At 46.8% G+C, this 15,037-nt stretch overlaps 1 protein-coding gene across 4 annotated transcripts in view; it reads left to right on the forward strand.

Moving 5' to 3' along the window:
- Positions 1-1,704: 1,704 nt before the first annotated feature.
- Positions 1,705-15,037, forward strand: part of TCF7 (transcription factor 7) — a 68,239-nt gene continuing 54,906 nt past the window's right edge. For 2 of the 4 annotated variants that reach the window (XM_021549522.3, XM_085591252.1), the window contains exons 1-3: positions 1,705-2,049; positions 2,142-2,208; positions 2,578-2,687. In XM_021549522.3, the coding sequence (XP_021405197.1) occupies positions 1,852-2,049; positions 2,142-2,208; positions 2,578-2,687 (375 nt within the window). In that variant the 5' untranslated portion in view covers positions 1,705-1,851. The remainder of the gene's footprint in view (positions 2,050-2,141; positions 2,209-2,577; positions 2,688-15,037) is intronic. The other 2 variants (XM_021549523.3, XM_085591253.1) reach the window with 1 other exon arrangement.

A 15,037-nucleotide genomic window follows, 5' to 3' on the forward strand; every position in this document is an offset into this window, starting at 1 on the left:
GTGCTGAGGTGTGTCTGTGTGCGCACATACACATGTCCTGATACCTCAGTGTGTACACACATGTCTGCTCATGCGTGTCTCTGTGCACACACACGTCCTGATGCCTCAGTGTGTACACACGTGTCTGCTTGTGCGTGTCTCTCTGTGCACACATACACATCCTGATGCCTCAGTGTGTACACACGTGTCTGCTTGTGCATGTCTCTCTGTGCACACACACCCTGATGTCTCAGTGTGTACACACGTGTCTGCTCGTGCGTGTCTCTCTGTGCGCACACACACATCCTGATGTCTCAGTGTGTCCACGCACACGTGTTAGTGTGTTCTCATGTGAGCTGATGTGTCTGAGTGCACACATGTGCACTGATGTGTGCCAGCAGTACCATGTCTGGCCTTCTGTCCTCTATGTTTAGTTGTGTGCTGCTGACCTGTGCTTGTAGATTCATGGGTGCATGTGAGCATGCAGGTGTGTTTGTGTGTGTGTGGGCGCCTGTGCCTGCCAGATGTGTAGCTGTGTGTGCTGATGTGTGCAGTTACGTGTTCTTTTGTGGTGTGTGGGGCTGTGTGTGGATCCCACTGCCGTGTGCTGTTGTGTGAGTGCTCGTGTGTGGCAGATGTGCCAGATGTGCAGCTGTGCGCGTACTCAGGTGTGTGTGTAGCTGTACGCACACCCCTGCAGAGTCGTGTGCGGGGCCGTGCAGACCCCAACACGTGCTGATGTGTGTGTACATCTCATGTGTGTGAGATGTGTGCCTGCAGCTGTGTGTGTGAGGACGCACCGATGTGTGCGGGTGTGTGCCCAGCTGTGGGCATGCAGGAGTGGCTGCAGGCGAGCTTGTGCCACGCTGCGTGCGCAGGAACGTGGATGGGCACGGATGTGCGTGGGCCGTGTGCGTGTGCGCTCAGATGTGCGTGCAGGCACGTCCGTGTGTACAGGCATGTGCGCACACAGGTAGGCACAGGTGTGTGCGCAGATGTGCGAGCACAGATGCGTGTGCATACCCGTGTGTGTCACAGATGTGCACACACACCCGGGGCTGCACCAAGCGCTCGATGCTGCCCATCCGCACCCCCACAGCCGGGCAGGGAGGGGGTCACCCCGCCGTGGCGCGGTCGTGGGGACGGGCTGGCCGTGCCTTTACTGCAGGGACTTGGTGTCGGTGTGCGCGTCCGTGTGTGCCCCTGCGTGCTCGTGGGCGTGTGCGCGCCTCTGCCGGTGCCTGTGTGTGCGTGTGTCCCGCGTGTGCCCGCCCCCGGCCCCGCCCCGGCGCTGCCAATCACCCGCGGCCGCTTTGATGTCGCAGCGCTCGCCCGCCGCGCCGCCGCGCTCGCAGTCGGACCGGGCGCTCCGTGCTCCGCCAGCCGCCGGCGCCCGCTGCTCCAGCCAAACTTCCCGGGGCTCGGAGGGCGGGGGGGCGGCGGCGGCACGGGGGGGCCCGTGGAGCCCGGCATCCCGCGACGCCTGCCCGCCCGCAGCCTGCCGAGCCCCCCGCGAGCCGCCGGAGCGGGGAGGGGAGAAGGGGGGGTGGAAAAGAAAAGAGTGACGAGGGAAAAGCAATTCTAATTTTTTTTTTTCTTTTTTTAAAGGAAGGATTTAAGGGGAATTTGGAAAGGGGGAGCAAAATTAAAGGGGAAAAAAAGTTTGAAAGTTAAAAGGAAAGGAGGAAAAAACTTTAAAAAGAAAAATTCAAGAGGGAGCTATTTTTTATTTTTAATTTTTTTTTTTTTTAAGAGGAGGGAAAAAAATAATTGAGGGAGAGAAAAAAATAATAATTGCGAAGGGCTTGATCCGGGAGAACAATACTCGCCGGGAAAGTTGCTGCGCGGCGGGGAGGGAGCGGCGGGAGGAAAATGCCGCAGCTGGGCAGCGGCGGCGGGGACGACCTGGGCGCCACGGACGAGATGCTGGCCTTCAAGGACGAGGGCGAGCAGGAGGAGAAGATCCCCGAGAACGCCTTCACCGAGCGCGACCTGGCCGACCTCAAGTCCTCGCTGGTGAACGAGTCCGAAGGCAGCGGCAGCCCGGCCGCCGCCGCCGCCGATGCCGAGGTGAGCCGGACCGGCCCCGCTCGGCGCCCCCCGCCCCGCCGCGGCCCCCGCCCCACGCCCCCGCGCTGCCCCTCTCTCTCCTCCCCGTGCAGGCCCTCCGGCGAGTGCAGGATCCGCAGAGGGTGTACCAGGAGAAGCTCCCGGACCACATGGATGATGGTTAGTCACAGCAACCTCCGCGTGTTTCCGTGTGTCCCCCTCTCCTCGTTCCCGGTTCCTGCTGGTCCTCCCCAGTGTAACCCCCCCCGGTTCCCCAGCCCATCGCCCTGACACCCCTGGGAGTGAGGGATGCTAGCCTGGTCACCACAGCCCCCAGCGGGAAAGCTACTCCTGACAGCACCGAGGTTTCCCAGCGTCCCCACACTGTGGGAGTCTGCACCCATGGGGGACCCTGGCACTCCCCAGCATCTTCTCTGAGGAGTATGGGACAAAAAGATTCCCACAAGATGCTGTAACCTCTTCGGGACCCCGACAGGCAGAGGAGTCACCTGTCATAAGACAAGTTTTGACAGGGAACATTGATTTCAGCAGGTATGAAACATCAGGACCCAGGGATGTATAAAGGATCTGCCTATTCTGGTTACCCTTTCCTGATGCTCTCAGATCCGTATCTGCCCAATGGATCTATGTCACCTCTGGTGAGTTCCTCCTCTCCTTATGGAGAAGTTTCGTGGCCTCTTTCACTGCTGAAGTATGTTGCAGGTATTGTGCAGGCACCTACACATGTTTTTTCCTGACAAATTCGAGCCCAGTTTCTGAAATAGCTGGACATTTCTGTCCAAGCCAAAAGGAAAAGCAGTGGGAAGGGAGAGGAGATGCTTGTCAGGAAGCGCCTGCTTCGCTCTGAGTTTGCTGGAGGAGCTGCTTTTCCAGTCTCCTCATCCTCTAGGTTTGGCTTTACTCTTCCAGGAGTCAAATCCTTATATCTCATGGAAAAGTGTCCCTTCATTTTTTTGGGTCATTGGCTTTGGAGGGAGCAGCTCCTGGTCTTTGTGTTTGTGTTCAGGGATATGTCCCACAGCTGAGCTTGTGTGTTAGGGCTCTGTTGTGCATGGTGGCCCAGAAAATGGATCTTAGGCTTCTAAAATGGCACTAGAGGTTTTTAGGAAAAGGTTTTGTGCTGCTGGAGGACTGTTCCCATCTTTCTCCTGGAAAGTTTTTCCCTCTCAGTTTAAATCAGCTTTAGTAATTCTGTATGTTCTCATATTTCTAAGTTTTGCTGTCTGAATGATTAAACTAAAGTCTTCTTTACAAAAGCTGGTTTTTTCCATCACCATCTAGATCAGAACTTCAGAAAATAATGCCCTGACACTGCAGCAGACAGTCGATGCTGGTGTCGCTCCTGGGAGCCAGCACTGCTGCGTTTGTTTCAGACATTGTTCCGCAGTAGCCATCAGCAAGTGAGGACAGAATGTAATTTGGTTTATTTCAGGTTTTAACCTTTAAAGGGATGAAGTTTAAAAGAATATGTAAACCTGTCCTTAGTTCCAGTTATTTGTTCACAAGAGGGGTAGGATGTCAAATTGACGTTATGAAAACTGGACGGATTGTGGAGTATGAAACTTAGAATTATTTGTGGAAATCAGTGCTGTGCCCTCACACCTGACCCAGCTGGCCTGGGTAGCAGGAGACAGGTCCCTGCCTGTACCCCCACATCTTTTCCTAGGAGATTTAGTTTTCCTGGCTGCAGACTGATGGAACTTCGCTGAAGTTTGCAGATATCAAGGATCAATCCCTAAATTTTTATGTCTTCCTTCAGTTTGCATCAAGAACAGATTTGTTTGCAGGGCAGGGCACACTTATGTTGTTGTAATCCAAAGAAGCATTTCTTCTGATGCTTCCCACCTTATCCAGGTACCATGTATCCCCCTCATTCACCAAAATATTAAGCTGCTCTCTTCCTGATAAACTTTAAATGTTTTTAAATTCCTGTTATGTAAACACACTTAACTTGCTCCCTGAGATAGAATTTGGGTAAATCCAGAGTGATATTTGTCCAGCATCTTTTTGCTATGGTGGAGTATTTATTTTAATCTTAAACTCTTCTAGATGGGCAGCAAAGTGCAATAGCCTATTTATCAGCAGCTAGGCTATAAAGTGGATTGTGGTTTTGGAATCACCTTTTCCCTTGATAACAGAATAAAATCCAAGCAGTTGCTGTCAGAGCAGCAGACAGGAGCAAATGGACTGTGCAGAACTCAAAGGGGAGAAGATACAAGCAGCAGAGAAGGAAAGATCCCATCCCCTTGAGAGCCATCAAAATCATCCAGTACCTCAAACTGCTTCCTTTAGGCCTGTTTGAATTCTGCTGTGGTTTATGAAGAGCTGATTTAATGTTTTTAGTTAAAAACCTGGCAGACAGGGGAAGATTTCTTCCTCATGGAGGCTGGACTTGCGTTTTTTTTTCAACTTACTACAATAACTATTTCAATATATTATTCTGGGCGATTTTGTCTTACATTTCTATTGACTGTGCAAGGATTATAATGATAAATTATGGATTACTCTCATATAGATTTATTGCTGCTGTGTACATTATATAAAGTGTGGGCTATAATCTGGTGGTTGCTTCCAATAATCGAGGAGGTCAGATCTGTGACCGAAGATTGCAGATAGTTAACCATCCATAAAAGTGTGTTTAATTAACACTTTAGCACAAGTAGAGTCAGGGAGGAGAGCTGTGTGAGTGAATAGGATTACGTATCACAGTCATGCGTGCACTTGATAGTGGAGATTGTATTTTGGTTAATGAGGCTTCCTGGAAACAGTTGTTTGCAAGTAGGATTAATTTTAGAATCTTAAAAAAAAAATCAATTAAAAAATTAAATCAGGAGTGCTTTGGCAAACTGTCAGGGCTTTACATTGAAAACAGTAATTTACCTGATTGAAAACAAAGTATAACTCCCTGAAAGATTCAGAGCAGCCGGCATCGAGGCTGGGGCTGAGCCCCTGCTCTGCAACGCTTTGTAAAACCACATTTTTTTCAGTGGGCTCCCCATGAACCCTGTGAGGGAGCTGCAAGTGGCTCTGGACTGGCTCCAGCACCTGCCTGGCTGGGTGTGTTGCTACCAGAAGTATCGGGGTGCTGCTTTCCTATTTTCTTTCTGATTTTGTCAGCAGCACCACTTTTGCTTTGTTTCCCTCAAGGTGTTTGTAGCCACTAACTGTTATGCTGCTCACCCGAGCATCCTGCTCAGGTCCCCACATCTCCCAACCAAAATTGCCTCTTTTTACCAAAACACACCCATCCATGTTATTCATGTGCTCTGCTGCTGCTCCAGAGTGATGCTCTGGAGGTGGCTGGGTCCCTGCCATCAGCAGCCGGGCTGAGCCCAGCTGATGCTCCCTGGAGGGCTGGCAGCAGAGAGGGTGGCAGGAGCTCCCTGCAGCAGGGTGGCCCTCCTTGGCTGAAGGTGGCAAATGCCAGTGTGGGATGATTCAGCTGGAGTGCTGCTGGTTTGGGCAGGCACAGGTTTCCTGGACTGGCAGTGGAGCTGTCGCTGGGGGCGTGGGCAGGGTGAAGGCAGTTCTGGAGCTGAGGACAAGGCAGAGGGCTGAGCCCGGGTGTCCCTTGTTCTGGGAGCTGTGAACCTCATCAGCTGCCAGGCTGGGGAGGGCACACTCAGTCAGGGGTGTTGAAGAACATCTGGCATAGCCTGTGTGTGCATCTGAAATCCTGTCACTCTGCAAGCCCCAGGAGAGCCATCTCTCACCTGGCTCTCAGGTTGTGTGAGTGGTTTTTCAAAGCTCCACTTTATCCCATCTTCTGCAAGGTCCAGCTTTTCCCCGAGTGAAATATATAGGACTTACGGGTTAAAAATCTTTAAGAAACTTCCAAAGAATATGAACAATTTGAGGAACTGTTTTTCTAAATTAAATATAAAATCATAAAACTATATCCTTTTTTAAATAGTACAAATGACTTTAAATCAAATTAAGGTACATCCTTAGTAAGAGAAGCAGCCTTTTAGGTGGTTACAAACATTAGAGGTCAGACATGGTCAAACATGTTAACACTTTGATCAGATTAAAATATTTTTCTTGCTACAGTTGTATAATTGAGTTTAGACCCGAGGGGGTTTTCTGAACATTGTTATATCTTGTACTATGTGGTAGTTAAATGGTAAAAGGAGCTCTTGTTAGTTCCTTTAAGTTCTTTCTGTAAATAGGTTTATAAAATAGGAGAATGAGCCATGCTGCCCTGTATATAGGGCACGAGGTCTCCCTGCTCCCATTGATGGGAGAGATTTGAGAGGAGCTCCTCACACCTTCGGTGTACTGTAGATGTGTTTGGTGAGTGTCTGAGGAGTGTAAAGGCAGAATTAAAATGTTCTGCATGTAAAGCTGAGGCACTGGACTTTCTGTCTGTGTGAGAAACAGAAGTTCAAGAGCCTCTTTTTCTTTGGAAAACAGACACTACCTCATTTTCTTAATTACTAAGTTGTCAAACCAGAGCTTACATGGGAGCAGAAGAATGGGGGTACCTCCCCAAGCGCTGCACAGCTGAAGTCCCCAAAGAAGACAGCAGGACTCACAAATAATGTGGCTTTTCAGAGCCTGGTCCCTGTGGTCCACTGTGCTCCTTGAGCTTGTTCAGAGGGTATGAAATGTCCCCTTGGGCAGGGCAAGATGAAAGTGCAGTTACTGCTGGCCTAGGGCCACAGGGCCCAAATGTCTAACACGAGATCAAAAAAGCATGGAGCTACAGTCTAGGGCTGCTCTTCACTGGACAGAAGCTGAAGCAGCAGCAGCTGAGGTGCAGGACACGGCTGCTTCTGCTGCATCCCCTTCCCCAAGGCTGCTCCATCCCTCTGCAGGAGGAGACTGTGGCCCCCACAGCAGGAAATCTGCAGCTCAGCTGTTTCTCTGCCTCTCTGTCCTGACTTGCACTGTCAGGGCAATAGTTTACGATTGCTTTTTCCTGTGTTGGGTTCTTGTTGAAACCAGTGGGAAAACTCCCCGGAGTCACCGTGCGATGGGGATTTGTCGCTGTGAGAGGGCTGCTGCCTCCCTCTCCAGATGCTGTGTGTGGAGGGAGGAAGGAAGGCAGCTGGGAGCCAGCAGGAGCTCTGTGTGTTCCCAGCAGTGCCTGCTGCTGTGGGAGAGCAGCATCCCAGCCAGGTTCCCTGGCAGCAGGGCTCACACTGCAGGACCTCACCAGGATGGTTCCCTGTCCCCATGAGTTGTTGCATTCCCGGCTCACAGCGTTAGGAGTGAGGTGCTGCTGATGGACCTCCTGGCAGACAGACAGATGAGTAATTTGTTTCCTCCTGACCAAAGCAAATCCACTTCTTTCAGCTCTTCTACCTAGCTTGAAATAAGAGAATATTGAAAATAATGTTTTATGTTAAAGCACAGTTTTGGATAGGTGGATGTACCAAGGCACAGGGCTTACGAGGTCATTTATTGCATGTCTGATTCAGTCTTGGTTTCCCCCAAGGAAAATTCTTGTGTTAATTTCTGAGTGCATATCACACCCTCAATTTTGAAGCAGAACTTCCCTTTGAAATAAATTAGAGCATTCTGCTTAAGAAGCAGCGACATGATACAGCACTGGATGTGTGTGGTCTAATATAACCTTATTTTTTAAATTGTTTGGAATGAAAAAAAGAGAAAGCAAAATGTCATAGGAAAACAAAAGCAAGTTTTATGTAAATCTGTGCATGTGAACAAGTGTGCACGTGATCCAGACAGTTCAACAATATCGGCTCTCCCACTGGGATTCCTTCACAGGCTACCCTGGAACTGGCTTCCCAGGCATGGGATGCTTTGTTGGCAGGGAGTTGCTATGAGCTATGTATGGTAAAGGCACTGTTACTGCAAACTTCCAACCATTGCTGTGTGTGAAATTTTATGGGCTTGACCAGTTGAGAATCTAGAGAGAAAAGCAAAAACAACATTGAGTTCCCGAAGCTCATCTATGTTAATAATTAGTGGTTTTGAAATTTTAGCTGTAAAGAACAAAGTGATTTGGGTTTGAGTGGCACATGGCATGTCCAAGATGAAAAGTGCAGAGCTGGTCTGGTATCCAAAGCTGTAATTGAGAGAAGGGGGAGCAGGAGGAGCTCTGCAATGTGCTCACTCGTGTGTTTCCTCACAGCTTGTGGTCCCTCTCATGCCATGACTCTATTTGCACCATTAAATTCCTGCACTGGGATAAAAACCCTGCTAATCCATGCAGTGGGGTGTGCTGGCATTTGCTCTGGCGAGGTACCCAGTCCAGTAACACGGCGTGTGTTCCTGTGACTAAACAGACATTGCTGGCTCCGGAGGGATGACTCTCCTGCCTATTGTCAGAGATCTTCTGCACAGGGCCAGATCCTAATCACAGGCTGAACCCTCTCTATCTGTAGCGTGATCTGCAAGGGAAGCAGGATTTTGGGATATGGGTTGGTGTGAGCTGCACACCTAAGATGGCAATCTGATGTGGACTGTGTGTGTCTGTGCGTGCATGGCATGGTGGTTATGGGCAGAGCAGAGCCTAGTGTGAGAAACATCAACAGTTTTGAGGAAGCATCTACAGCTTGCCATTAACTTCACATCTGCAGTTCTTTATCTGCCTTTTGGCCGTGATTCATCAAGACCAAATTTAGTCTTTGTTTCCTATGGGTTGGCCTTTGAGCCCCCTTGCCAATTCACCACAGAGAAGGTGAGGAAGGACCTGAGCACTTGGTGAACATCATTACTCTGGCAGGGAGGCCGAGCTGGACAGAGTGGATTTGGGTGAATAATAGTCAGACACGTGCTGCTCTTCACCTACTAAAATCTCCTACACCATGTGTAAGCCACAATTTCCTCAACAAATCCTCAAGGATTACCTTCCCTTGTCTGTTCCATTGATTTGAACAGGGACTAGGTGTCAAAACTGCCTTCTTGAAGGCATGGCCACTGTGGGAGCTTTTCTTTATCCCATCCCTCCGAGTCTTTGGCCACAGCTGCTGCAGGTCCTTTTCCTGTTTGGTGCTCATTTCATAGAAACAGAAAATCGTTTGAGTTGGAAGGGACCTTAAAGATCATCACATTCCAAACCTCAGCCACTCTTCCAGGTTGCTCACAGCCCTTGGTTTCCCATGCCTTTGCCATTCCACCTCACTGCTCGGGGAGCCAGGAGATGGCTTTTGTCAGCATCTCTGCCAGCCTGATGTACACATGCTCTTACCTCATCATTTACCAATGGTGGGTGGAGGGCACAGCAATAAGAGAGTAAGTACAAGTCGCTTCCTGAACCTTTTGCGGAGCCACTGCAGCAGGGAAAGCTTCTCAGCCTGGTCGAATCCCAGGCTGGTGCCAAGCAGGGATGTGTGAGTCCCCCCTCTAGGCTCTTTCATTGCTGCGCTTTGAATCTCTCTTTTTAAAAATCTCTCTTTAAAAAATAAAGGCTATAACAAGATACTTGCTCATTAGGCTCTGTGTCTGGAGGATGAAACAAAGGTTTGGTAGGCAAACAGGTGACTCAGAGGGTTGGATACAGGATACAGAGCTGTTCACTTCCTAGTTTCCAGCTTTAATCCAGCTGAATCAGTAAACACCAGGTGCCTGTTCTGTCTGCTGGCTTGTCCAGTGGTCTGTCCGAGAGGGCACAGCTCTCTCCAGGCCCCAGGCAGTGTGTGCATTTCATGGGGTGAATGTCCAAAGAAACTGCAAAGTCTGGACCAAACCCTCTGCGAACATCAACCATGGTCTTGTTCTTACCATGAGACTGCCAGTTCAGCACATGCTGGTGGCTTTTTCTTGGTGGGTTATCTTGGACAAAGAGCTCTTACCTTCACCTCCTTAAAGAGCAACTTAGCACTGCTCTGTCACTGGTTTTTGCCTATGAGTCTTTATAATTTAGGATCATAAAGTCATTTGTGCTGGAAAAGCCCTCTAAGGTCATTGAGTCCAGTCTTTAACCCAGCACTGACAAGGCTACCACTAAAACACGTCCCCAAGTACCACATCTACACATCTTATAAATCTCTTCAGGAATAGTGACTCCACCACTTCCTGAACAGCCTATGCCAGGGCTTGTCAGCTTCTTCAGTGAAGAAATTTTCCCTACCATCCAATTTGAATGTCCCTCTGGTGCAATTTGAGGCCATTGCCTCATCCTGTTGCCTCTTACTTGGGAGAAAAGACTGAAGCCCCTCCACACTTGGCTCTACCCTCCTTTCAGGTAGTTTTAGACAGCAAGGAGCTCCCCCCTGAGCATCCTTTTCTCCAGGCTGATCCCTTCCATGTCCCTCAGCTGTTCCTTATCAGACTTGTGCTCCAGACTTTTCATCAGCTCCATTGCCTTTCTCTGGACATCCTGTTTATGACCATTCCCAATGATAAGCTCTTCCACCACCACCTCCTCTGTGAAGTGGCTTCATGGAGAAAGTAGGACACTTGGTCAGTAAAAGGGTTACCAGAACGTGATGAAATTGGCTGTCCCCATCCAGGGCATCCTGCTGGCTGGAGGTGCTGGGCGAGAGGTCACCAAAGTGGCTTTAAACCACTGCTCCTCTCCCGTTCACCACCTCTGTGCTAAACACAGCTCAGCTGCCATGAGAAGAATCTGCTTCATTGTGTTTCACAGGGTCCCGAAATTAGTATTTTGTGAAAGAAAACAATAAACTCAACAATGCTGTGGTAAGTTTTTGAAACCAAAGTAAAACTGGATACTAGAATCTAGAGCACTTTTCCCCTCTGGTTATAACAACTTTGCATTTGATTAAATGATAGGCAAAAAAAGTCTCAACAGTATCTCCTTTGTTCCATTCAAAAATCTGGAACTGTCATATACAAAATACACGTCTGCCTTGTGGAGCTACATAGTAATCACAGACTGACCAAAATAAGACTTCTTTTTCTTTTTCTTTTTCTTTTTTTTTTTAAGTGTTTCAGCTTGTCTGCTCTGTGTTGAATTTGTTTTCTGCTGTAGTTTGCTCTGAGGAGTGGTGTAGATGAGTGTAAACTGAGGTTCTGCTCTGATGGGACCTACACAAAAGTAATATGTGAAATCTCAAGGTCATAAAATGTGTTTGACTGGCTGCAAGGGGGCTATCACTTGGGAAGAAACTTTTTGAGTCATTGGGAAGAGACTCTGCAGCAAAATGCTGAGAAAGGGTCAGAAATGTGGCATTTTTATTCTGACACTGAGGAGATGGCATGGCGGAGATTGCTTTCGTGTTTAGGAAATAAACCATTGTAAGATATACCACATGAAAATTTGTTGTTCTAGCATGGAGAAGCTGATGAGGTGATTCTTGTTACATGTTACTGCCCTGGAATTACTGGTGTGGGAGTCCGGATAGTGAGGAGGAGTTGCTGTCTTTGGATTCTCAGTGGGAGACACAGCACAACCCCTGACACCACAAAACACAGGTCAAAAGCTGGCCTTTGAGCTTTGGCTTCTTGCTATAGCTTAAAGATTGTGGCATTGCCAGATTTGGAATCTCACCATCCAAAAAAATATATGGATTTAGAAATCCAAGTGATGTTTTGCAAGATTGCATCATGCTGTGCTGAGTATTCCTTGGAGTGCTTAGATAAATTAAATAAATAGAAAAATTAAGTATGCATATTAACCCAAAATTGAAACCAGAAGCAATAACATAAAATAAGAAATAAAATTTTAGAAAAATCAAATAAACATCCAACCCTTTTTTTTTTTTACTTTCTCTGATACAAAGCAATTTCTCTGGGACTGTACACCATATGAAACACATTATAAATGCTCTTGTAAAATCCACATCATTATACCACATGAAAGGCCAGGTCCTAAAAATAGCCATTCAGAGACAATGCAGGCAAGTAGCAATTTCAGTGATCATGAAGTAGTTGTGTTGACATCTCTATGCATGCACACACACAGAAAGCTTTGACTTTTGAATATTAGCAACATTTATGCTTTATGGAATTTTACATCTCATCCATAGTCCTTTACCCAGCGGCATTTATTTCTGATTTTATTCCCATTTTTCTAATTGAAGAAATGTTTTTTTAAATTTTTTTAGATTTTATGGAAAACTCATTCCTTGCTATCAGTTTGACAGTGGTTGGCAATATCAGTTGTATTTCCCTGTCTCCCAGCAGGGAAATACATGTTTTTTTTCCTGCAATAGGCACACATATCCCTGGTGTTTTGGGGAACTAACTGTTAAAATGTAAACCTAGAGCATTAGATAACAACACTTGAAGCTTCCACATCTGTACAGCCGTTGTATCTGGTGTAGTATTCAAAAGAAAGTAAATGAAATCTGCAGTAATTACACAGTAATGTATCCATAACAAAAACTTCTTCCTTGTCCCAGCAATCAGAACTTGGCTTTTGTTTTGGAATATGAAAGGCTGCAGCCTCCTGCCTTCGGTGTGTTCACAGCAAAGCCCTGGCTGGGATCAGCTGCCGTAGCTCTGGGATAGACAACAGAGTCCTGCCAGCTGATATCGCTCGAGATCTTTTTGAAGAGCTCATCAGATTTGGTTTTATTGCTGTTGTGTTTCAGTTTTCATGTATTTGTTTGAAACATTACTATAGGGATAATTTTCTGAAAAACGTTGGAATCTTCAGCGCTGATCTCTTGTTTTGCATTTTTTCTAAGTAATATTACGGTGCTGGAGATGCACACCTTCACTTGAGGGTTCCTGAAGTCTGTGGTTTAAGCCTGTCCTGGATTTTAAGTGTGTGGCCCTCCTAAAACCACTTGGAAACAGTCTATATCCTCAAAATAAGTTTGCTTCTGGAACTGGAGCAGGATCTGTGGAGATGGCAAGTGAAATAACAGGGTGTTGAAGAAAATGACATTGCTTCTGAAATAGTTGGCATGAAAATCATGAAGTCTGAAGTTTCATTCAAATCAGATGTAGCTCTGGTTATTGTGGGGCAGGACGCAAATCACCCAGCAGTGCAGCTCCAAGGGATTTCCAGGGAGATGTTCCAGGTTGTTTTAACTGCAGGGCAGCTCTTGTCCCTTGTCCTGGGCAAGGGTCCTGTTCCAGGGCAAACAGGCTTGCCAGATTTTACCTTCTCAGTTGACTTCTTGCAGGCTGTTAACTATTCTGAAGAATCAAATGCTGTAAAGGGACGTCATGGAAGTGGGTTTGCTGTTGCTAATTTAGCTCCCTAGAACAGCTGGGCTAGGGGACATGGGAACACCTTGACAAGGCAATAGTTTTATAGTGTAAATGCATTAATTTCTACATGAAGTCATCAGCAATTGAAGGATCTCTTTCCAACTGAGGGCTGAGAAATTTTGGCTTCTTTTGGCATCCTGCTATTTATAATGCAACAGACGGTGGTGTTTAGAAAAAGCTAAAAAGTTTTTATGTTTCTGGTTTGAAGCTGGCATCATGCTTGAGCCCTTTTCTCTTTTCCATAATTAATTGGGTGGCTGAAAATGGCAACATCAGTGTTTTACTATTTTGGTGAGCTCAGGTTTTTCTGCTAGGAGCAGAATTCAGGTAAAAGCACCAAATGTTTCTGGCTGGGTCTTCTGACAGCACTTGAATACAAGAGCTGTTGTAGAGAAAATTTAATTTCTTGACTCAAGAATACAGAAAATTACCTGATATGTTAGTGCTAATTGTTTGGCTATTGCCATTTACTGAGTTAGTTATTTGCCATAACTAGTATATAAATATATGTATGTATTCAAACTTCACAAAATAGAACATTTTCAAATTGCGATACACTATTTGTACAGATCTAGTGCATGGATCTGCTTATAAACGCATAGGGATGAATGAGGCAGGCTGCAGTGAATCCCTGAAAGATCAGCTCCCATATCCAAAAGCATCACTCTTATCCAAATTTCCTGCTGAAACCAGTGGTAAATGCCTGACTGTGGGGTGGGCGCGTTGCTGTTTCCGTGGGCAGGAGCTGCCTCTGCTGCCTGCGCCCCGGGAGCTCGTTTGATATGGGAGCCGAGTGATCCTCTTACCAGAGAGCACCAGGTGCTGTGGCAGACGGTGTAAATAGCCAAATAAACAGACATGAGTAGCACCAGTTGTTTATGTGTTAACACAGGATGTTCTCAAAATCAGGTAAGAAGTGAGGCATGTTACCAAGTTTTATAGCAGAGGAACCGGATAGTCTTGTAACTGCCGTGCATGGCCACGGCAGAGGAAGCATGGTTTTATCCCAGCTTCAGCTCCCAGTCTCAGAGGAGCTTGTTTTTCTGTGACTCAGTTTCCCTCAGGAGCATTAGGAGCTTTATCATTTCATGTGTAAGCGATGTTGGAGAACACGGCAATGTCGATACTGAAACAAAACATAAAATCCCACACAGGCTGCTGCAAGAGGGGATGTTTCAGAAGAGAACTGATCAGAGAGGGACTAGCCTAAAAGAGTAAGCTGTGCTGCTTATAAGACCACTTACTTCAAAATAAAAACAACTTGCAGTTTCATAATCTTTTAGGAAGTTGCAGGTGGCCCTAAGAACACAATTTGTTCAAGGCAGCTGGCATCTTGCTTTCAAAACCAATCACCTTCTCAGCTTAAATGATAATTTCACAGAATGGCATCAGCTGGATGATAATGATGATGGCATGGTCCAACCTGTTGTCTGAAATACACATGACACACAAATCCTTGTTATTAAACCAGGAACAAATGTCATTTATTTACGCGCTTGTAATATGGTGATGAGAACAACCTCCAGGATCACACAGCGTAGCTTTTAGACACATGTACCAAACCTCTGGATGCATAATTCAAACACTTTGTCATGAAGAATCAGTCTATTTATCTTGGAACCTTTTTTACTTAAACAGTAATCTCTAGGAAATCATTTAACAGTAGTTTGCTGCCAGTTTGTCAGTTAATGGCTTGAGGCAAAATCTGAAGCAGATGAAAACTTTTCCAGGGAGATGCTGTTGTCACATGGGGTGCAGAAAGGTTTATAGCAGAAAGCAAGAGAGGAGGCGGTCAGATGAGTTCAGTCCAACTTTTAGAATCGTGAGGAAACTCAGCACAACAGGGCAAAGACGGCTTTTGCAAGCACATAATGTGTAGAATGTGAAAGCC

This window comes from Lonchura striata, chromosome 13, assembly GCF_050655825.1.
Source record: "Lonchura striata isolate lonStrDom1 chromosome 13, ASM5065582v1, whole genome shotgun sequence".
NCBI lineage: Eukaryota > Metazoa > Chordata > Aves > Passeriformes > Estrildidae > Lonchura > Lonchura striata.